The following is a 23,571-nucleotide window of genomic DNA, read 5'->3' on the forward strand; positions in this document are numbered from 1 at the left end:
GCAAAAAAAAGCTTATATTTTTCATAGGACAGCTCATTCCTTTGATGTAAATATTAATAAAATGAACTAATGTTGAATCTGCTATCCCCCTGTATCACTTCTTACCTGAAGAAAGTAAAACGACAGCTGGGTGCAGTTACTTTTCTTTCCCTTTTGCCAAACTAGAACATCACCACTGAAGAACAAATTGGGTAAGGTGAAGAATTGCTAAGCATGGGGTACCTCAGGAAGTAACAATACAAAGCACAGCACTAACCTTTACCTTGTAAGGATGAGGAGCTCTTGACATTCATAGATCTCCAAGTTTCCTCTAAACCAACTTGATTCCTTGTAAATATTTTAATTGTCTTGGCAAAACCACGAAGCCTTTATTGGAATGCCTTTGCCTCATGGCCTATGAGTTCTGTTTCCCTCTTTCCTTTTCTTTTCCAAGAGTTCCTGACTTCTCTGACACACTGCCAGCCTCGCTGGACAGCCAGCCACTGGGGGGGAACAGCTTCTGCTTTCTGCTCACTGCTACAAATGCCACTGCATTAAGAATTATGGCCATTACAGAGGGTGCTATGGTTGTGTGAATATAAATAGGCACAGCGCTAGTAAAAGACGCTCAAGGATAAATAGAATAGGTGCTGGATTTTGAAAGACCAAAATAACTCCATGCTGTGCACTGAGAGTACCTTCTCCTGGTGTGTACCTGGTGTCACAGCCTTGCCTTCCCCTGAATGGCAAAAAGCACGCACAACTTCAAAGCCATGGAGCTCCTTTCTGTCCCTGTGAGGCAGATGTGGGACCTGACAGTAAGTACTCTGTGGGTAACAGGATACCAGCATCTGTATGGGTTCCTTTGTCTCCCTTCCCTGCAGCACAGAGGCTCAGCAGCTCCCACTCTTGGGAGTTTAAGCTGGGTGCTGTGCTCCAGAGGAGATATGAACTTCAGAGGACGTTCAGGTTGGATATTTGGAAAAATTTCTTCTCAGAAAGAGTGGCAAAGCATCAGAACTAGGGAGGAGGTGGAGTCCTCCTCCCTGGAGGAGTTGAAAAACCATGGAGATGTGGCACTGAGGGACATGGTAAGTGGGCACGGTGGGATGAGTTGATAGTTGGAGAAGATGATTTTAGAAGTCTTTTCCAATCTTAATGACTCTGTGATGTTATGGTTGGTGCAAATGAACTAAAACATACTAAAGGGTGATTTCATTGAGTAGCAGGAGCATAGCAGAAAGATACAGGCTGAAGTGAGTTTTGCCTGAATGTACCTCACTGAAGTCCATAGTGCTTGGGAAGCGAGGGGACAGAAGGATGAGCCAGGTCCAAAACACCCACGTTTTGTTGCAGTAAGTGCACTGAGAGCCAGGAGTTTGTTCTGCAGAGTAGGCCAATTAAATGCCAATTTAATCCTGGACTAATGGGTACTAAAGAGTCACAATCCTGCCATGTGACTCCATTGATATTAATTCATCAGGGACAGGCTTGGATGATACCTTGGACCAGAATGTGTAATCACAGAAGAATATTCTGTCAAAACATGATACACAGACACGTTTCTGGTCTTCAGTGGAACTGACGCAGGCTCCCATCTAGAATTCATTTCAAAGATAAAGCAATGTTTTTGTATTAATAATGGAGTTTGTAAATGCCCTTAACACTTGAATTCAGTTCTTATACACTACAAAGTTACTATTTCACTGCTTTGTTGTTTTCTTTGCTTATTCTGTTTTAAATTAGAATATCATGTAGAAATCCAAAATTCAGAGCAAATCTGGCTGTTTGTTCTCATGCAGTAACTCTTGCTCTCCTGAGTACAATGTTGTTTACTTTGAAAGGAATATGTCAGTGATCTTTGCTAAATGTACATATGTATATCAAGAGACAATTCTTATCCTGTGATAAGACGTAATATTTAAAATCATTTAAGCAATAAGAGATTCTTGATATTTACACTGAGTTCCTGGATGTTTTATCCAGCTTCCCTGCTTTGCTAGCAAACTTCTGCATGATGCTGTGTATCAGTTGTCCTTTCCTTAAAAAAAACCATCTCCTCTCAATGGTAATTCAGTCGCAGCAGTTCTGACCATGGAGAGAAGGACTACAACTTAAAAAAGAATCAGAGAATCAATAAGGTTGAAAAAGATCACTAAGATCATCCAGTCCAACCAAATACAGTTCTAGTCACAGCAAGCACAAATTAACACAGGAATCAAACCCTGTTTGGAAATCAACTCTTAGAATTGCACCAAAGCCTATTACTTTAACGCAGATATGCTCTCAGCAAGTTTTCTCAGATTTCCATGGTCACACAACTTCTGCTGAAAGACTGAGGCTGGGACTTCCATCAGCCAGTAATTCAGATGCAACATCAAGGACTGTTCAAAGAAATGACAGAAAATGTCAATTTAATTACTAATAAGCACAAACAACTCGCCCTGTTTAAAGCAGAATTCTTACTGCTGAGTTAAGCTTTTTTTCTTTTAGGACTTTATTCCCCAAGATTTCACCATCCGCGGAGAGAGGCTTCAGGACATTGTGGCTCCCCTGGCCAGGTACCAATGGTCAGAGTGTCTCACTTGTAGAGATGCAGGCCTGGAAAAACTGCTTCCAACCAGTAGTCTGCAGAGGATTCAATAGCCCAAAAGGCAGCCCTTCTGAAATACCGTCAAAATAAAGAATGACAAAAGGTCCAAAACACTGATTAAACCTAAATTACTCTAAATTAAACCTGAAATACTTACAGTAGCTTTCCTGTGGGAGTAAACCTGCTGAACCAGCAGCTGTGTAACACCACCTGAAGCAGGAGCTGCTCAGGGGCAAAGCAAAAGCACTGCAAGAAACTGAGGCCTTTGTAGGGTTTCAGAGTGCACTGGAGGTGTGCCCAGAGCTCCCAGGTCTGGTAGCAAGAGCTGAGAAGATGCAGCAGTCTGTGTGCCAGCCCACCCCAGCAACAGAGTGTTTGCCCAGGGAGCTTATAGACAGCATGTCTGCTGGTGACTAACCCCCTGGCAAGACCTTCCTTGCACTCTGTGCTGCTATTGTAAGTGCTGCCAGCTGGGTAAAACAAGAACACATCAGCTCCCAGCTGCCACAGTTGCTCAAATGGACGTCAGCACTAACTCAGAGCTCAGGCTACCAGGGCTCTTGGACAGAGAGCTGTTAGGGACTTGTGAGGACTACAAAGAGTGTGACACCAATACCTTGAGCACTGGGAGGATCTGGACTACCTATTGGAATGCATACAGCACACCTGCAGGGTGACAGATTAGAATGGAGCAGCAGCAGAGAGCACTGTTTAAGTGCTACTAATCCTCCTGGCCCATGGTCAGAGACCTTCCTATTGGCTGCGTTCCCTGTACCACCACTATTACCTTCTCCTCTATACTTCCATGGCCTATGGGCCCATTCAAGGGCTGTGGCATTTGGGCCATGCTACATTCAGTGTTGCACATTTTAAGGCATATGCATCTCATTTCCAGGGGACTTTATATTCAGACATCTACTAAGAATCATACAAAAAAATAGGTTGGAAATGACTTCTGCTGGGCTCTCATGCAATCTTCTGCTCAGTGAATAAGCAGGTTTCTCAAGGCCCGATTTAGCTGAATTTTGAGTTCATCTAAGGGTAGAAATTGAACACATTTTCTAGGCAACTTCCTCCACTGCTTGAGAACCCTCACTACAAAGAATTTTCTTCCTTATGTCAGTCTGACCTGCCTCCCATTCGGTCCCATGGATCTGTGTATGTCCATTTTATATAAGTTACCCCAGCATGATCATCTGCAGGTAGTATCTTTATCTTCCAAACTCTGCCTCTTGACACAGATAGCCAGGAACAGACTATAACAGCAAAGACTGAGGCAAACGAAATGCTGAGAGCCTCTGAATTTTCCATGTTGTTCATCCAGCTCACCTGCCCTGTTCAGCAGTAGATCCACATCTTGGTTTCCCTATCACTGCTAACACACCCGTAGAAACTCTTCCTGTTGTTTTTCACATCGTTACCAGCAGCACCCGTATCAAGACATTGTCCTGACCCACTCAAGAAACATGAATTGCTTATGCCCTACTGTTTCCTGTCCAGCAGATGTCACGTTGGTTAATATCTCCTGTAAAAGTCAAGACTTGAAACACTGGCATTTATTTCATGTTTCTGGAGGCTTCATCTGTTTTGTCTTTTTGACTAGGTGAATCTGTAGCAAATGCCTACCACAGTGTTACCTGTGTTTGCCTTTCCTCTGATCCTGTCCTATAAGCTTCTGACCAGCCCATCACACAGTGCACGGAACTTCATGCATCTGAGCTGCTCTTCTTTGTACAGAGCACAACCACCTCTTACATCTCGCCCTCCTCTTTCCTAAAAAGCATAAATCACAGCGTTTCAGGGGTGAGAGGTCTTACAGCTTCTGAGTACAAAGGACAAAGGGTAGGTCAATCCCTTGCCTATCCAGGTCTGCAATACCACGTCTCCAAGTCCAATCAATAGAGAGATCTGGGCACTGTCTTAAGATGACCTGCTATAAACACCTAAATTAGAGTCGCACTCCTTCTCTTGATGATTACATTGAAAACATTGAAAAAATGCTAATAGCAGCTTTTGGGCAAGTCTTCAATCCACAATACCTATACAGAACAGTAAAAACATGTCACGCATACTATGCCAGGTTCAGTAGAAGGAATAACTATCCTTTATAACATAGTAAAGACAGATGAACAATGGAAGCTCTCTCCCAGAGATCTAGTTTCCACAGTAATTTCAGGACTGCAAATTCAGGAACTGCTGTACTTGCTGAGACACCATCATAGCTGCTGTGCTTGTGTTGGCTTGGTACAGGAGGGGGAAAAGTAAGGAGCATCACAGAGGGAACTCTTTTGAAGTCAGACCTTGTTGGGACCAGCTGTTTCTGTACACACATTCCTGAGACTATTTGTGATTGTTTCTACTGTATTCAAAGAAAAGGAAAAAAGATGATTTATTGTTTTGTAAATAATGACACCAAGAAATATACTGCATTAATATTATTATATCTCTTCCAAATAGAAGGGCTGTAACAGATGACAGGATAATTACAGCCTGTTCTTTCAAGCTTTCTCACATGAAGATGAGCCAGAGTAAGAATATCTCCACATTCTGTGAATTGCAGTTTGTTTTATTTTTGCTGCAAACTGTAAAAATCTCACCACAAACATTCTGATATAGCTTGAGCCACAAGAACCATAACTGGTGCATGATACTTCCAGTGTGATCTGCTTGCAAGGCGAAGGTTTTAGTCCCATCCATTGCAGGAACACATGCAACCACCATTTGGAAGCATTGCTTAAGAAAATCCAGACTGACAACTTCCTCTCGTAGTGCAAATCATTGGTTCAGTCTCTTCAGTCTCACCGCAACTCTCTTTCCCCCAGCACCTGGAGGTAAAAAGGCATTACAAGCATCACGCCTATCCCCTGGTGAGGAGCAACCAAGGTGATGGTGTCAGCAGTCTGTACAAAGGAGCTGCTATTTCTCCTGGGCTGGCTGGTTGGTAGGTGCAGCTTGGCTTTGAGAGGGAGATGAGCAGCAGAACAAACAGGAGCAATGAGAAGCATCTTCAGAGCTCTGTCATGGATTCCTGAATCTTTTGTTTAACTGAGAGGGCAAAGGAGATGAAGTAAAATGGTGGACCCCAGGCAGAGGAGGGACACCGGCAGGATCATGAAACAAGATGATGCCTTTCACTACTGCAGCATCTGTTAAGACCCCACTTGGCTGCGAGCAACAAAAAGCCATATTACCAAAGGCATATGGAAGCGTTATTCGCCTATGCAGCAAATTTAACTGCATGAATACATGTATGAATCCACGTAAAAATGGACAAAACCTGTTATTAGCTGATGAAGCGCTTCTTTTGGCGTATCTTTCTTGCAGAGGAAAACGAGAAGGCTCAGACTGCTTTTCCCTGTATATCAGACACCAGCCTCTAACAGAACAAGATGAACCAACAGGACCACAAAGAACTTGCAAGAGCCCCAGGCCCTGCCATGTGGGCTCAGATTGCTGAGCCCTGCAGCACTGCTGCTGTGAGTGCTGCCTTCATGGGTTACTGCCCCGAACCCCTACAGAACACAAGTAGAATGGATGAAGTCTATACTGCTTCTTTCCATACCTCAGCTACACAAAATGGTCATTCCACATCTCGGTGGATCTCCCTGCTGCAATGCCACCTCCCTCCCAAGCGCAAAGCCTGAAACCTCTCAGGGCAGGGTTTCCTTCATTAATCATCAGGCAGGCTTTTTTTTTTTTTTTTTTTTCCTTCCTCTGTTTCTTTTTCCATCTCTGAGCTGCAAAGTTTCCTGCCAACTTTCTTCTTGGTGTGAATTTCTACAACAGAGCAAAATAACTTCTGAAAATAGACACGTACACTCAAAAGCCTGACACACCCTATATGGAGCCTGTGAGTGGCAGAACCATAATCCAAAGCCAATCAAGACATAAGGCTAAGCTAGCAGCATTTGATTAAAGTTCTGAGCAAGTCAGCCCTAAGAGAAGAAAGTAAATGGGAACTCAGTAAATGCTGTTGCACAGAACCCCCACCTCTTTTCGTCACTCGGAGGCATTTGAATTTGTATTGTTTATGGTAACCCTAGGTTGGGCAAGTTGTTCTGATACAGCTGGCATGCTCAGAGTCCCTTTAAAAAAAGAAATTCATGGAAATGGCCAATCTGCCATGACTTCCTGATAATGAAAGCCGCATGCAAAGCCCTTGGGAATAAAAGCCAGTAGTCTCACGATACGCTTCTGAGCTCTGCCTGTCATTAACAAGGGTGGGTTTTTCAGAGTGAAATTCTCCCGGGCCAAATAACAGGAGACCGATAAATAAAGCTTGTCAACTGCCCTTTCTGACTCACTCTCTCCTGCTGGAAGGATGACTCACTGTCATGTGTGCAAGGCTGCCAGGTCTTGCTTACATGCTTAAACAGGTATGGGGTGTCTGTGTTAGACATCCGCTGCCTCAGAAAAAGCAGAGCTCAGCCCTGAGAAGGTAACCCTGGAAAGGACTCTGCTGACTAAAGGACCTGAACTTCAAAGTATTTCTCAATCCTTTCTAGAAAGTTCAAGGCTGTTGTTACATGGCCCAAAGCCATCATGGAGGACTTGGCTTACTATCACAGTGTCTTAAAACCAGAACTCACTAGGACCATCAGGTTTTACTCAGAGTGTGCCATACGGTGTGATACAGATGCAGACAAAGATAACTGAGACCAAGCCAAGGCCTCCTAAAGCAGAAACTGAAAGATTTCTCCCAACACCATGAGAAGGAAGATATGAAGTAGACTCCCTTAGCTCCAGGTATTGGCCAACATCTTGCTGCATCATTCAGTAGAGAAACCATGCTGCTGCAGGGCAGTGATAGCACAGCTGCCTCTTACATGTCCAACCAGGTATGTACCGTCCAGGAGCAGCTTGTGCCGCTGGGAGAGACAGTTGCACATGCTGTTGCCCAACCAGACTCCCAGGAAACGTGCAACCAAAGCACCATTTGAAGGTCTTGCCACCATTTTTATGATCAGAAGAGCACTACCCTGTCTGCCCAATATGAATGCACATGTAAAACTTGGAAAAGTTAATTCTGAGTAAACGTCATGTCATGTATATGAAGATTCCTCTTTGCTATACTCTTTTCACAGTGAGTCATAAATTAGGCTACCAAATTAGGCTACAAAATATTAGAAATAAATGAGAGGTGATGGAAATTAAAAAAGGAGTAAACAATATATCAAAGATTCAAGAGTAAGGTCCTTTAAAAGGACAGTTTGAGGAACTTTTAGGCCATAGTAAGTCATGTCTCCTGCTTACTTTGCTAATCCTTTAAAAAAAGGTGGCTGACATTAAAATCAATAATCGTATTCATCTGCAGGTGTCAAAGCACTTCCCAAAATAAGTCAGTAAAATAATTTCTCAAAAACAGTGAGAAGAAGGAGTTAAGATAAAAGAAGAATAGTTAGTGACAGAACCAGGAATTACAGTCCAGGTCTTCAGTCATCCATGCAGATGCTTGTGTATTAAACTACCCCACCTCTGATAAATGATTTTGGCTTTTTAAGCTGCAATTTCAAAATTATTTACTTAGCAACGTGAAACCATGCCACTCAACTTCTGGTATTTGTTCTGGTTACCATCACCTTCTGCCATTGCTCGAGAATACAGCACTCTCTCTACTAAGCCTTTCTGGGGGCTTCACAGAGCTGATAAACTCAGATCTTTTGTCGGGACAGAGGAATGACTCCTTAGTTTTCCTTGTTCTTCTCTTTGTTCTTGGTCTTGGTCTTCCTCTTCCGTTGTCCCATCAGACTGGAGCAAAAAGGAATTTAACTCACTACAGTGAGCTCCAATGATGCCCACCCTGTTAGAAAACATGGTGTTAATATGTTTGACATGACAAAGCAGAGGAAAACAGGAGAAAGGAAGAACAACTTGCAGTGTTTCCCAATGAAAACCAGCAAAGAAAGTTGCCTCCTTTAGCTAGACTGTGAATAACGCACTCTGCAGAGATTATCTTCTCTGCTCCAGGGACAAAGAACCACATATACAGACAGCACCTCACACATCATGTCACGTTTCTGCCTGGAGTGTGCATGCACGCAATACAAAATGTGTATGTCCAAGTGAAACTTAGCACTGCTTCAGAAGGTCGGCCCTACTGCACATCAATTACTGTGCAGAAGTTATAAAAACTCAGCAGGCACCCAGTTTTGAAAGCGTTCACAAAGGAATTACACGTGCATCTGTAGCAAACTTCATTTTTGGGGAAATATTGGATTCACCAGTCTTATGTTGTAGATAGGTCTGAAGATTTTGTGTGTATGGTGCACTTTCTAGGTTGCCAGAAATCTGAAAGATCCAGAAAATGAAGGCAACAAATGGATGGAGGGAAAAGTAGCATTCCTCTTATATGGCACAATCAGACTCAAAATTTTTTGTTTTTATCCTAATCATTGGAAAAGGTTCTATTTCTATTGGCTTTCCCAATAATACTTCCCAGTAACAAAGCAGCAGGATGGACAGTAGTTGCCTGTTCCCGTAGGCAAATTCCCAGCCATAGAATCACAGAGCTGTCCAATGGTCCCCCTCTCAACAAGGAAGACTTAGCTGTCTGGCAGCCTCTCTAATAGAACTACCAAATCTATTTATGACAAGAATTATCCCTTACTTGGTAGTGAGCAATTGTGAGAAGTCTGGTAGGATGTCACATGAGCAGGGCTGTGGGTCTCTGCTCCGACAGTAGTGGCTCTGGGAGCGGTACTGAGCGCTCTCCTTTGGTGAGGGCAGCAGTGTGCTGAGCACAGGTGAATGTTGGTAAAGCATGCTGTTAATGGATGGATGCTTGGCACCGACTTGTCTTGAAAGAAAACAAACACAGATGTTATCTTAGTGTATTCGGACTGGACAGGTTACCTAAGGGCTCATCAGTATGTCAAATGTGTACCTCTGACGTGGTAATCTCACTGCATTTGCATCAGCAGTCTGCAAAGAAACATGGTTCCTGTCTCTTATGGCGAGATTGAACATGTCAGAGCAAAGGAGCCTGCCGATTTCTTCCCGAATCACTTGGAAGTGCTTCCGCCTGAACACAAGCCAAGTCACGTAGCTGCAGAAATTGTAGAAGCCCTAAGTTGAAAATATGGATCCCATTTTCATTGGGAAGAGGTTCAGAACCCCATCTTGTCCCACAGTGCAGGTTGGCATGACTCCACTGAAAGCCAGCAACAAGTCTGACATCAAACTTCACCAGTGAAGATCTGAAAGCACCGGTTTCTTTAAAGGTACAGAGAGAGATGAGGCTAGAAACACAGCTCAGAGGGATCTCACCTTGCTGAATCTGACCAATTTAGTTTAGCTTCGCTGCTATGAACATATGAAATGAACTGAGGATCACCACCCAGTTTCCTTCAATAATCAATGGAAACAGACTGGTGGGATGAGTCATTCTGCAGAGGTTCTTATCACACTCATTTGTCCCAAGAGGCAACAGTTCATCCCTGGCCGAGCTTCTCCTTGTCTGCATGACTGTCAGAGTAGCCTGAGGGCTTAGGATGATGGGACAGCTATTGTTTGGGCAACTGGAATTAGACGATTCCCACCCCAAATGACAGCATTTTGATCACAGAAAATATTACTAACAAATACAAACTTATTGCATCTTACCTTCATGTATCTGCTTGCTGATTGAATAGGATTATCTAGGTTATCACACCATTTTAACACTTATGATTCCTGGCACCAGCTGAATCAACACCCAGAAAATCAAACCTCTACTGAGGTTCCTGAAAAGATGGTATCACTGGAACTACGGTGTACCCTTGGAATTCAATCCACAGTCCTCCTCTTTGAAGGAAAGTCTGTACAGTTTGAGAAGTATAAAGTATAATTTGGGCCCTAGTGTTTTATATTAAGTTATCAAAGCCTTGCTACACAGAGAGGCTCAAATTCCTCACTGGGCTGGATGTAGCAGGCCAGAAGAGCTTACTGGCATCTAAAAGTGTTGTCAAGCACAGTGGAAATGAAAGAAGGCTGTGAAATTTCTTACCTACAAAGAAGAATTCATGAGGTCATTGGCAAGAAACCAACAGACCAGGCCTCCCAGGGGGATCTCAGTCTGTGATGGAAACTGCCTCGGCTCTGAGAGTCACAGCAGAACTGAAAACCTGCACTGAAGGGCACAGGGGTGGCATTTTACAGGCATTGCAATCTAGGCCCAAGAAGTAAAATTTTACTGAATGTACTCTGCCCTGCAAGTAAACCACTGGGAGGACCAAAAAGAAAGAAGCAGGCTGTCTGCAGCATTTGAATGTGCAAGGAGGGACATGGTCTGAGCTGACACCGAGTCAAAATCTCCATTTATCTTTCTATCTTTCTTACCTCAAAGAAGTTCCGATCTTTCTGCAAAGACGTTTTTCTCCTAAGGCAGTGAAAAAGAGCACAAAATTAATAGCAGCCGTCATTCTTTCAGTCCTCTGAACACAGCACTGAGAACGATTCATGAGGCTACTGCTGGCATTTCACCACAGCAGTAAGTTGTTGCTGGTGAATCCTCATTACGAGAGAACTACTGTCTAAGAGAACAACAGGACTTCTGCATTGTGTCAGAAGTAGAAAATGCAAAATATTGTATGGCTCATTTAATTAAATCCAAGAAACAAAGCTGGATGTGAACAGCAGGCGAGGCTCCCCACTATGCTATCTTGGGGCCTCTCAAAAATGGCTAGGACTGATCTAACCCAGTTCCCATTGAAGCAAACAGAAAATTCTTCCTGACATCGCTGGGAGAGTAATGAGCAAAGCTACCAAGTGTACAAAGCCAGGCCAATGTTGAGACAATATACTTTGAAAAATAGAAAGGAAAACCCTGATGCATTTCCAAGAAGAAATGTAAAACATGTACAAAAATGACAAAGTGCACTTTGTTAAAGTGCAGTTTGCCCAGTGGAAGCCTGAGAGATATTCACACCACCCACTTGTGCCTGGGGATTCTCATGGGAAGACAAATGACTGTCCATCATGGAAACAGCCATCAAAGCGGAGGGTGATGCACACATCCCAAAAGCCATTCCATTCTCCTGAAGCCAGCACAACTCACCCCTGTGTAAGGGAAAGCAAGTTTGCCAGCTTTCAGATCTCCACAGATCTGGCTCCACTCCACCTGATACAAGGGAAATCCTGCCTCTGTGCCAACTCACCAACTCCTGAAAGTCCCTTACCTTCCTAATGGCATCAACTGTTCTGCACCCCTAGAGCACACCTAGCTGCCATCACCCCAGAAACACTGCAGACCATGAAGGTAACACTTTTCAGTCCCGTATCTCTATTTGCAATTTCCTAACTTTCACTGATAGGTATATTGATCAGGAGGACCATGCATCTCCCTGTCTAGCTCTCACCAGTCATACCTCTCCTGATGCTTCAGGTGAGAACCCAAACCCCCTTGTTGTGCAAGGGAAAAGAAACCTGAATCTTCAAGCATGGCCATTGGTTCAAGCAGATCTCCCAGATAACTTCAGTGATTTTGATTTCTTACGAATTTTGGAAAAGCACAATATTCTGTCTGCAGAATACCCAAGCAGAGGAACATCATGTTACCCCAACTTCCTAAACCTTAATGTAAAACTCTGCTTTACCTTTCAGCATGAGGTAACTCGTGCGGTGTCTTAGAATCACTTCCCAGTATAGCAGAGAAACCTATATGGAGGCCAGCAACAGAAACTAACACCAATAATTAAAATCAAATAATGCTAGGGGGTCTCCACTCTTCTTTCCCCCAGTGCTTTATTCCCTCAGATAAAGTATTAAGCTAAGAGACCGCTTGAAAGTTTCCTAAGATAAGCATTGAACTAGAAGGTATCTCCCATGTCTAGGGCACAGTTGCTAATTACCTAGGAAAATACAGAAAGGGTTAGGAAAACATCAAACTTGCATTGAGATTCAGGACAGAATTTGCAAGAAAAATGTGAATGAGTGAGCAAAGAACATCATGACTTCTAGAAACACAGTAATAGTGTTTTCTTGCAGCTGTCAGGGTGACAGAAGTAGCGCATGCATGGAAGACGACAACAGCACGACCAAGGGCTGAGGTAAGCATGGGGCTTGGATGTAAGAAGATAATGGCTTCAGATATCTACAGGAACTACTGTTTTATGCACAGGCGGATGGGGTAACGCTTCATGTGCTTTAGCAGCTCCCTCAACTACAGCTGTAACTCTAAGTGTTCATGGATCAAGTCAGCTTCGGGTTTGGTAAGGGCTGACTGTGCCACTGATGCCTGCTGCTTTGGGAATGCTTTGTATTTTCCCCATTATGACAAATGCCCATAAGGAAGCTGGCACTACAAAAAGGTTGCGCAACCCCCATCAACTTAAAAGGAGAAAGCCAGACACACCTATTCCTTCCTCAGCGTTAGAGGCACAAAAGAACTAATGCTAACACACAAATAACAGGTCTGGAGGGACTCTCTCAAATTCCAGTCTGGGAGGATATCAAACTAAGGTTTTAATGCTGCATTTTACAGTTCATATAAATGGTTACAATGAGGATGCCCTCCATTTAATCTTCCTTTTTTAAAAATTTTCAGAGAAAGACTTCACATGAAAAATCAATAATTGCATATGAATACACGGACATTTGGCATATCTGGAAGGGAAAACAGTTTCCCAACATAGCATAAGATTTCTTTAATATGTTGCTATGGTGAATTACGAGAAGAAGCAAAAGCTTCAACACCATAGTTGGGTTATAACAGAATATCGTTAAAATAGGAGTTACACATTACCAATAGTTTCTCAGCTTTTAAATCTAAACATTTTTCAGGTTAAAAAAAAAAATCATCAAAAGTAACCCTCACCACAGTTTCCATTTTGACAAAGGACATTTTCTATCCCAAAGTATGTGCAGTGAGAAAATTCCTGATCTTCTTTTACAATTGAGAGTCTTAATCAGTTCTGTCCCTTAGCTCTTGTTTTTGGCAGTTCATGTGATGATGGTCTGGGAGGCTCCAGATAACATTTAAGGCTAAACTGAGTCAGCTTGGAAGGGTTTATATTCATGTAATTGCTGCTGGTATGAGAAGTGCTGTGTGTTGGGACATGCTCAGCATTAGCCTAACTCTGAAGTCCGCTGTAGTCAGCTGCCACCACCCTGCTATGAGTAACTCTGGTCTCTCTTCATGCAACACATTACATTGCAAATGTGTTAAGACACAGCCCTTTTCTGGCTCTTTGTGTTTTTACAGCCCAGACATCAGTGTCCCAAGCCATAGCCAGTTTCTAACCCCGACTGTGATGGAAATACTAAAGATGACAGTTTCCTATTTCAGCTCTCTGCTCTCATTCCCATGCCACTGGGTTTGGTTCTCTTTTATTTATTTATTTATTTATTTGAGTTTGCCACTAGACCTCTTTTCTCAATCCTGCATATTGCTGTCCACCAGACAATACAATAAGTAAACAGGCAGCAGAGCCAACCAGCTGGGTATGCAGCACAGGCTGTTCTATCCAGCTGCATCCAGTCCTTGGATTCAAGCTGCTTTTTTGCACTCATACTGGGTCTCATAAGTGCAGGCATTAGGGCCACCCAATAGAAACAATGAATGCTGTCGTGATGTTCCCTGTCCAGCCAACAGGAAGGTTAATGGGATGCTCTACTCAGCAGAAATCTAGAAGCAGGCATTTGGTACACAACACCACTGCCAGGAATTCCCTGTGAAATACCAATGTGCCAGGATACAGAAAGAATGTGCTGTTCAATTTCAGGATCCACTGACTTGTGACATGGGAGCACACTAGAATGAAAACCCTACTGGATCAGCAGTCTCCAGTTTCCCTTTACCTCCAGCATGTACCCTCTTCTCTTGACTAGGAGGAAATCCAGGCTCCTCCAATTGCAGACAACAGTAAGGCTGCCAGGAGCCACACTGCAGAAAGGCAGGATTGTGACTCCGATGGAGGACTGGCAGCAGTTTCACAGCAACCGATATTGGAAAAACGTGCCTGAAACTGCTCTGAGAAGATCTCAAGGGACTGGAGTGCATGATGGCTACTGCCAAGGAAAGGAAACATTATGTGTATCCATCTCCTATCCTCATATTTTTTAATTCCCACTAAGGCTTCCTGCCTCTCTCAGACCTTTGCTAGGTTAAAGGCATCTAGAGAGTTACTGGTCTCTACCACTCCAAAAAAAAAAAAAGTCTATGCACCATCTTCCCTGCTTCCCTACTCTTCTAACACCCATAGTTCTCAAGCACAACCTTTTCTTGTCCCTTCACTTGCTGCTCTTCAGAAGCATGTTCTCCTGCACTCACTAACAGTCTTAGGCTCTCTGACTTGGTATAAACAGAAACTTATGCTGGGATCAATGGCAACCAGCAAGCACACAACTATTTTTTTTCAAGGTTTAGTCAAAATGGCAGGGGTGAGATGTGTGGTTGGCATTGCTTTTTGCCCTGCTGGCTTTCGCACTGAACCCAACTAAGTTTCCTGCTCTGTATATCTAGTAAGGTTTCCGCATACCAGGGCTAGAGTTTCACCACCTGGTATCCAGAACTCTGCTACAACTTGTTGTGTCAAATCAGTTGGCAACAGCTCATCAGAAACACTTCTGAGTTAGTTACTGGCTAGAACTTCAGGGAAATCAATGCACATCTGTATCTCATAGAATCATAAAGGTTGGAAAGACTATTGAAATCATCCCGTCCAACCATCCATCCAGCCCATGCCTGTGACCACTCTAGGACAAGTCACTCAGTACAACATTTACCCTTTTCTTGAAAATTTTGAGGGACAGCAATTCCCTTTCTTCCCCAGGCAGCCTGTTACAATACCTCACCAGACCTCATGGTCCTCTCATAACCCTTAGACTGACAAGAAGCATGGCCTTGGGCCTTCACTTGTATCACTCAAAAGAGGCCTTGGGCTGCTGTGGCCCTTAATTTGTCAAGGAAAATCATGTCTTGGCTTACTTTCCATGAGACGTGCGACTCCTCTCTGCTATGCCTCTCTCAAGGACAAAGTTACTGTAAACTTTGGCAAGGTAGATCTTGGCCACCGCTAACTTCGCCAACACATCATCCATTGCTTTATTTTCCAGAAAAATCACAGACCTGTTTAAAAAAAAAAAAATTAGGGAAGGGATGCCAGAAAGAATGACAGTTCCTGAGAAGTAAGCATGTTTTTCAGGCACACAAGCCAACACACCACATGACAACACCTTCACGTTGCATCAAAGCCAAGCTCAGGAGCTTCCAGCACAGCTCTGTAGCGCTGCTGGGACAGCCAGGTCTGGTGCTTGGACTCAGACAGCCTCTCTTGCCCTACAGATCCAGGCTCCATGCCAGCAGCTTTTAAGGTTGCTGTCTTTGATCTTGCATAGCTTATGAACCCCTTCTGCAGCCTACATGAAAGCCCTAGAGGTGCACAGAGACGTCTCCAGGCACAGACTCTACAATTGGGCAGCCTGGAGCACAGGGGTTGGCTCATTCAGAGACACCACTTACTCCTCTTCAGAAAGGCACACAAAGCACTTTTGGGATGGCCTCTAAATAGGAATGGCTGACCCCACAAGCCTGTATTTTAAACCACTTCAGATCAAACGCTAAGGAAATGCCAAACCAAAGAGCTTTCTATTTCCCCTGCTTCCCCTGTAATCCACCCAGCTGTCTCCCAGTACCGGGAGTGCTGCAGGCCTAAAAGTTACCAGCCTCCTTCTACTCTGGGGAGAGCTATTTTATCTGTCCCTGATGGCCTCCAGCTGTAAAGCTTCCCACACAACCCACCTTTAATAATTAGAACAATTACTCCAGGCTTCTCAAGGATAATTGCTAATAAAATTCAGCAGATTTTCCTTAAAACACATGAAAGAAAGTAAGGGGGGGGGGAAATGCAGGACAGAAATAATAGTCTGTGTTCCATTCATGTTTCATTCACCACTGTTTAGCTTTTGTTCTTAGTTGCATGCTTCAGAGGTGAATACTCTCAGGCTGTCTCTAGCGGAGCAATGCTTCACGCCTGCTGCTTTGGAAAACTGGCTGGTTGCTTTTGAAGTTGGTTACAAGATCTTCCTGGACCTAAAATAAGCCAGGCAAACCTCAAGCTTAGATTTACAAAGAATCTGCATAGCATCAAGAGAAGATAAGGTCACAAGAAGTTTCAGATATCCAGATTCATAATGATTTTCTCCTACAGGAACTCCTTCTGACACAAGAAAACACAATGTGCGAAAGCAATGACTTCTTAAGGACAGTCTTAGATGAGGATGGTGGTCTGCTTCAGGAGGTTAGCACACAAGGTCTGTAAGAGCAGCTCAAGAATTACACAGACATTGGATGTGTCTGCTGTGGGAACATCAGGCTGCTAAAGGAGTAGGCAGGTCATCACGCCCAGTCTTCAAGTAACTTGTCTGTCAGTTTAACTCTGAGCAAATTATAGGTGTCACAAACCAGACGCATGAAGGGGTACCAGTATGGCCTGCCTCCAGTCTGTCTCTGCCTGTGGCATATAGCCAGTACTACACAGGAAAGCAAAAAGCCTCTGAAATTAAACTACATCAAGAAGAAAGGGGGAGGGGTTTTTCTTCCTGAAGAGACAACTTGGAACAGCCCTGAGCATGGGATTTATGTGGGATGGATACAGGAAAGCAAATGGCTGTGCAGTTTTCCGTCACATCCTCTCAAATACATAAGCGTATCACATACCAAAGGATTCTTATCAGAAGTGTAATTTTCTGTCATTATGATTCTATTATGTGGTTATAAAATCCCTTTCACGAGCTCACAGAGACCCATCTTCAGAAAAAAAGTAGTTTTCTCCCTTGTTCCCACTACTTCCTAGTAGAAGACTACTCCAGAACTCTACTGCACAGAAGGAAAAAGGCAGTGCTTCTTACATTTGATTTGAAATACAACATATACTAAGTTCAGAATTAGACCAGGTAAATAAGGGAGGAAATAGGAAGCCTTGGACACAGCGAAGCTGCAGTGTCAAAAGTTCTTCATGCCTGCTCCTCTTCATGTCAGCTTAGGTGCAAGAACAATTAAGGATAAACTTCAACATTAAGTAAGATCTAAATATGCCTTTTGTAATTTTATTTTCCTTCTTTGTATTTATGCTTTGATAGATCAATATCCTGACTTTTGCATGGTAAATGTCTCTTCTTTGACCTTCTCTGATGTTACACTACACGCAAGCAGTCCTGGCAAGGAAGCCACTTCCCTTCAGGGGAGGAAATGAATCTCAACAAAGCAATATTGCAAATATCCCTTTGGGAAGCTCAGAGCTCCTATATGCTTCCCACAGAAAGACCGCAGTAACTCTGGGAGTACTGCACACCATAACACAGCAAAAAGTGTCTTCTGGCAGAGATTATCCAGTGCTTATAGTTGGTAGCTACTAGTCACAGCCCCCTTGACTCAAGAAATAGAAACCCATGTTGCAATAGGTCCAAATTCCTCTTTGTTTGAGTCTGCTTGTGTATTTTCCATACCAGCTGATGACAAGAGCCATGTTGAGGTGTCATGGCCAATGCAGGGTCTTCTTCATCCTCATGGACCTAAGACTTTTGTGTATGAAATTATGTGGATGATTTATGTATGAATTATTCTTTGCACAATGAGAGAAACATCCAGCAATCTATGGAAATGGAATGAACTGCTCAAGACCAGCAATCCTCCAACAGTCTCTTCTCCAGTTCAGATAAATCAGCCCCTCTTCATATCAAGGCTTCATTACTTGTGAAGTAAACAATTTTGAGTGTTTCAATGAATTAATCAATCAATTCTCCAAGATTATCAAAGAGTCCAGCAAATCATTGAAGTTTATTATAATCATGGTTTGTAGCTCTGTAACACTTTCACCCAAGGCACATAACCCTCTAACACAGCAGCTCCTCAACTGTTCTCTGGCATCCTCACTTCCACTTTGCAAGGTAGCAAATGTGGTCACACACCCTTACTTGGGAACTGCTTGCCTAGCAGATATTTCTCATGTTGGAACATGTTTCTAGCACTGAAGAGGCATCTGAATCTGCTTTGCATAGTTGGAAATGAATTCAATGTGACCCACGGCACAAATTAACACCCAGCAAACTCAGCTGTGCTTTGTGGGTGCTTCTGCAAGCAGAAAGGACTGGATGCTAATGCTGTTACTGGGAAATGAGATTTGGGGGATGGTGATTCGATCCAGGGCACACAAAGGTTTGGGTCATAGTAATGACTAGTTCAGATGTCCTGGGAAAGCACAGAAGCCAAAGGTGTAAGAGGTATAACTGAGAGATTTTTCTCCTTATATTTCCATATAGCAACCAGGCCAACATGCAGTTTGTACTCAAGCAATAGTCCTTGCTCATATGCAGAATCCCACTGAGCCCACTGTAAAAACTTTCCTACAAGTCTGGATTTGCTAGGGCAAACTCTGGGTACTTACACCCCCGACGTCCTATACTCACAAAATCAAGGATTGGGTTTTCTTTTCCAGGGCAATTTTTTCCAGGTAAAAAGACATGTAGAAAAGCAGGGCCATGAGGAACTCATCCAGTTTTTTATTCCTAAATAAAAGGTAGAAATGTCACTGGTAAGTCTGCAGCACCAGATTATTACAAAAAACAGCAGTCTGCTCAAGGGCCTGCACTATATTGAGCAACCCCCTATGCAGTTGAGAGCCCTTCACAGTGAGCACTCCACCCCACAGTAAGACTTTAGAGGCCAAGAAGCACACTGAGCCACGGACTGAATTAGATATTACCACATTTATATCCTCCAAGTATGTTTTGTACACTAAGCATGCTGAAAGAGTAGCATTCTCAAAGAAAATGGGGATAACTAAGATTCTCCTCCCCTTCCCAAAGGACAGTATGGCTGAGGCTCAAAATATACAGGTACATTCTTCAAACAAAGGCAGTGCAGGCGCTGCCTAGCCCTGGTGATCTCAGGGGTACACCCTTAAGACAGTGCTCTGCCAACTGCCTCCTTGCTTTTAGCATACAGGGAAGTTACACTGATAAATACCAGCAGCAACCAACGAGCTCTGCATTCCGGCTGGAACAGCAGCAGCACAAGCAGGCAGCCTGGATGCCCTGTTGTGTTAGGCCCTCCTGGTGCAGGCAGCGTGATGGATGCTTTGCCAAACATTGAATTTAACTTAGGCTAAGATGAATAACGGTGTTTGGATATTTAGGCCCAAGGTCTTGGCTTCCTTTAGCTAACAGAGTGGAAATGCTTTCAAGCAAATGGTAGGATTATTTTTCTGCATATCAAGGAGAAAATGTATTTGCTTCCCACTAACCACCAGAGAAGAGATTTGAAACTTCACACAGGATAGTCCCTCCGTTCCCTGATACACACACAATTCTCAAAACATTCTAAATGACATACCCCATAACTGCTGCAAATGGTAGCATGCGATGTGACTCATTTTCTTCTCTCAAAAGGAAAGCAAGATCTGAAAACACAAAGCAAAAAAAATAATAGCTTCTCCAAAAATTGCTCAACGGTAGTAGAAATACTTCTGTGGGCAATGCCTCGCTGATGCAGAAGACCAACAATTACTCACATTTGACATCATCCAGTGTGACATATTCATGTTTTATCCATTTTGCCAGCATATGAATTTTTTCCTCATTGCCAGCCAGCCTTTTTTCAGGGAGCGTAGCACTGCGTTCATCTTGGAAAATGCTAGTAGTTGACCAATATGTAGTATTTAAAGACATTGTTAATTCCAGTCACAGAACAGTCACATTCTCTACCTGGCATGTACAGTCCTTATTGCATGCAGTTTCACAAAGCTGGGCAGCTAAATGTGTTTGGCAGATATCCCAAAATAACTTTCAACTATTATAACCACAAAGCAGGTTGGGAATGTTGGGAGAAATAGGACATGTCACCTCCAAGGTTGCTTCTGAATTTGCCCTTTTAGTTGCTAATATAATAAATTGCGACTATATTATTTAGATCAAAGATGTTTTAAGTAATGGATGAAAGTCAGCCACACCATGTTGTGAATTTATAACATTAATAATAATACTTTAATCTTTGAAGTGCCTCACAAAGGTGAATTAATTACCTCACAATACTCTTTAGAGTAGATGAGAATTATTACCTCATTCTGCGAGACCTGAATGCTTTACCAAAGTCACAGCAGGCTACTGCCTGAGCTGGCATTCAGCACGGGGCATGTCTGGCCCTGTTTCTCTGCTCAGACCACTTATCCGCCCTGCTGAAATGACAGGTGGCTCCTGCTTCACCTGTTGTGTTCAGACACGATCCTCCTACAACTGATGAAATATTCCCACCCTAATAATTGCGTTCCTTCTTGAGCTAGCTTAGTGGAGTTGAAATACCTCTTTAATGTCTTGACACATATTTCCTGAAAGTGAGCGTTTTTTCCTTCGCTAAGGTTTTCCTCAGCTGTTGGACTGGAGCTGAAATAGAGTATGAGAATGCAGTCATATGAATTTACATTTCTAGCAGCAATGCAAAGAGGTCAACTCACCACGATACAAAAACACAGGTATTTCATCTTCTAATTGACACAAAGAAAACATCTGGGTTGTGGTGAGGGCCACATGAGACATTGCTTTCAAGAATTGAGAAGCACAGAAGAAGCAAAGGTTCTTCTGCTGTCTCCTGCATCACAGAAACCCTTCAAGTCATCTGTATCTCAAGTGACTTTACCATCTTGGTCCTAACAACATCAGTGAATAGGAACCTTCTTTTAATTTCCATCTTAACCATATTCATGGTAGGTCAATGTACATATATGCACCTGACCTTCAGGTCCACTAGTACTTTATCTTTGTGTAGGAAAATAGAAGAGGGTTTTGTCTCTGGAATGACGTATTTTAAATGCAAAATGTAAAGATTTTCTTTGGGACTACAAATGGCAGAGGCAGCAAACATGGCTGGGGAACTTATTCCTGCCCCAGAGAGCACCACGCAGAGCCAGCTGCATTCCGAAACCCATGAGACAAGTTGGCTGGAGCTGCTGAGACTCAGACCATGAAAGGCACCTGCATCAGCCTGTGGTCAAGGAACAAGTGAGTAGCCCAGCTCTACTATGACCAAGGCTTGGGAGCTGCCAGTATGGGAGCAGGAACCACCCTGCCTGCCCTGCACTTGGGAAGGGAAGAGGGGAGGATGTAGCTTTTCCCCAGTAGTTAAATGTATGGAAATATTTCAACCAGGTAAAGTCTTGCTCCTCAACTGCCAAAGAAATGCAAAGCGCAGGTACGTGCAATTTCTCTCCTGCAGAACTGTGGTTTCCCAAAAGGTTTGCAGTCCTTCAGTGCTCACTGCCATGCATCACTCTGTGGACCTCCACCCCTCGATGCCAAGGAAGCAATCTGGCCCTTGCTGTCAGCACTGCTGCTCCAGCACATGGTTCAGGCACACGGCAGGACTTGCACACACTTTCAGCAATCCCTTGGAAGTAGATTCATCTTGAGAACAGTACAGAGTAAATGCATATTTCTGTTTTTCTCCATTAATGGGATAAATGTAATAGAATCGTGGAATCGTGGAGGTTGGAAAAGACTACTGAAATCATCTCATCCAACCATCAACCCATCACTACCATGCCCACTACACCATGTCCCTCTGCTACATCTCCCCTTTTCTTGAAAACCTCCAGGGATGGTGACTCGGTGTCACAGAGTGACAATTACAAGCTCCAGTCTCAAAGAAAAGCATCTACAGAATCATAGGATCACCGAGATTGGAAAAGACCTCTAAGATCTTTCAGTCAAATCATAATATATATATATGTTTAAACATATTGATTTGTCCTGCAGTTGATTTTCAGGCAAAACATTACACTCTGATTTTACCTTACATGGAGCTGCTGAACCTTAAGCCTGCGTAATTTGAAACTGAACATCATTCTTTTACCTTGCAAATTCAAGTGTGTTAGTGTCATCTTTCCAGTACCACACGCCTGAAGTTAATTTTATCGTCTGCAAGAAAACAGCATGCAGGTTACATGTCATAATCACTGTGCCCTTTTTCTCAGCCCCAGCTCAGCAAAATATTTATAACACAAGCACTGTGCATATTGTCCATTGTATATCTTTCTTAAGTCTGCTTTTTACTCAGATGTTGACTGTGAATTAGCTAAACAGAAGATCTCTCAGATTAAAGGCTGCCAGCGTAAGACATAAAAAACAGGCATCTGTCTTCTTCTATGTCTTTCAGATTGTGAATAAATCACAGAAAGTTGGCTAAAGAACATCAGTTCTTTGGTTGCTAGCGAATTAATAAAGGCTGAGAGATCAAATGTAGTCATGGATTAAACAAACCATCAGTTTTATTTGTTTTTGATATTATTTATGTAATTGCAATGACTAAGCAGCAGCAGAAAATAAGCCTTTGTTTAAAAATGGGATGGGCTATGCACTTTGCTGAACTTCTGAGAACGTTAAATAAACACCAGAGAGAATCTTCAGAGAACACTGAAGCAAACTGCCAGAGACAGTATCTATACAAAACCAAAAACCTCCATGGATTAGTCCCCTTCTTAACTAACAAGAAAGGCTTGCAAACTTTTAGCTGGTACTCACAGGTCACCTTTCAACTAAAATGCATCCTGCTGCTGAAGTCCTTCTGCCTACAGAAGGGTGAATCAGGTGAAACACGAAGGCTTTAAGTGACTTTTTGCCTGGTGCCATTCCGACAGCAACAAGAGTCTGCGATTCTTGCTCAATTTAATTTGGTAGCAGAACACCAAAATAAGTTCATGTCAGTAGCCAACAGTGCAATGGTTAGACTGTGGAGATGAATATTAGGAAACACTGGCTCTAATCCTTTGGCAAAGAGCAGTTACTTAAACTTGTCGGTCCTAGTCTTCAGTTCCAGCTTTCTAATACTGGCTTACAATTTTCAGATGAAAAGGACCGTGCAAATGCAATACCTTTGCGTTACACACAAGGGAATATGAACTCATGGAGGAAAAATGGAAAGCGGGGTGGCTTGGCAGAGCAACACCTACCACAGCCACACAGGCAGGAGGGAACACCAGGCCTGTGTCTTTAGAACACAGCTCAGTGCTCACGGATATAGCTGAAGGATGGTG

At 43.2% G+C, this 23,571-nt stretch overlaps 1 protein-coding gene across 1 annotated transcript; it reads right to left on the reverse strand.

Moving 5' to 3' along the window:
• Nucleotides 1-8,140: 8,140 nt before the first annotated feature.
• On the reverse strand, nucleotides 8,141-22,577 carry PPP1R36 (protein phosphatase 1 regulatory subunit 36). The gene is given in 11 exon segments (XM_031553712.1): nucleotides 8,141-8,372; nucleotides 9,180-9,368; nucleotides 9,456-9,637; nucleotides 10,889-10,928; nucleotides 15,477-15,617; nucleotides 18,956-19,054; nucleotides 19,881-19,947; nucleotides 20,059-20,180; nucleotides 20,846-20,926; nucleotides 22,392-22,513; nucleotides 22,515-22,577. Coding segments are annotated over 11 exon segments (1,257 nt in total). The 5' UTR covers nucleotides 22,563-22,577; the 3' UTR covers nucleotides 8,141-8,206.
• Between the last annotated feature and the right edge of the window lie 994 nt (nucleotides 22,578-23,571).

The sequence above is a fragment of the Meleagris gallopavo genome, chromosome 5 (assembly GCF_000146605.3).
Source record: "Meleagris gallopavo isolate NT-WF06-2002-E0010 breed Aviagen turkey brand Nicholas breeding stock chromosome 5, Turkey_5.1, whole genome shotgun sequence".
NCBI lineage: Eukaryota > Metazoa > Chordata > Aves > Galliformes > Phasianidae > Meleagris > Meleagris gallopavo.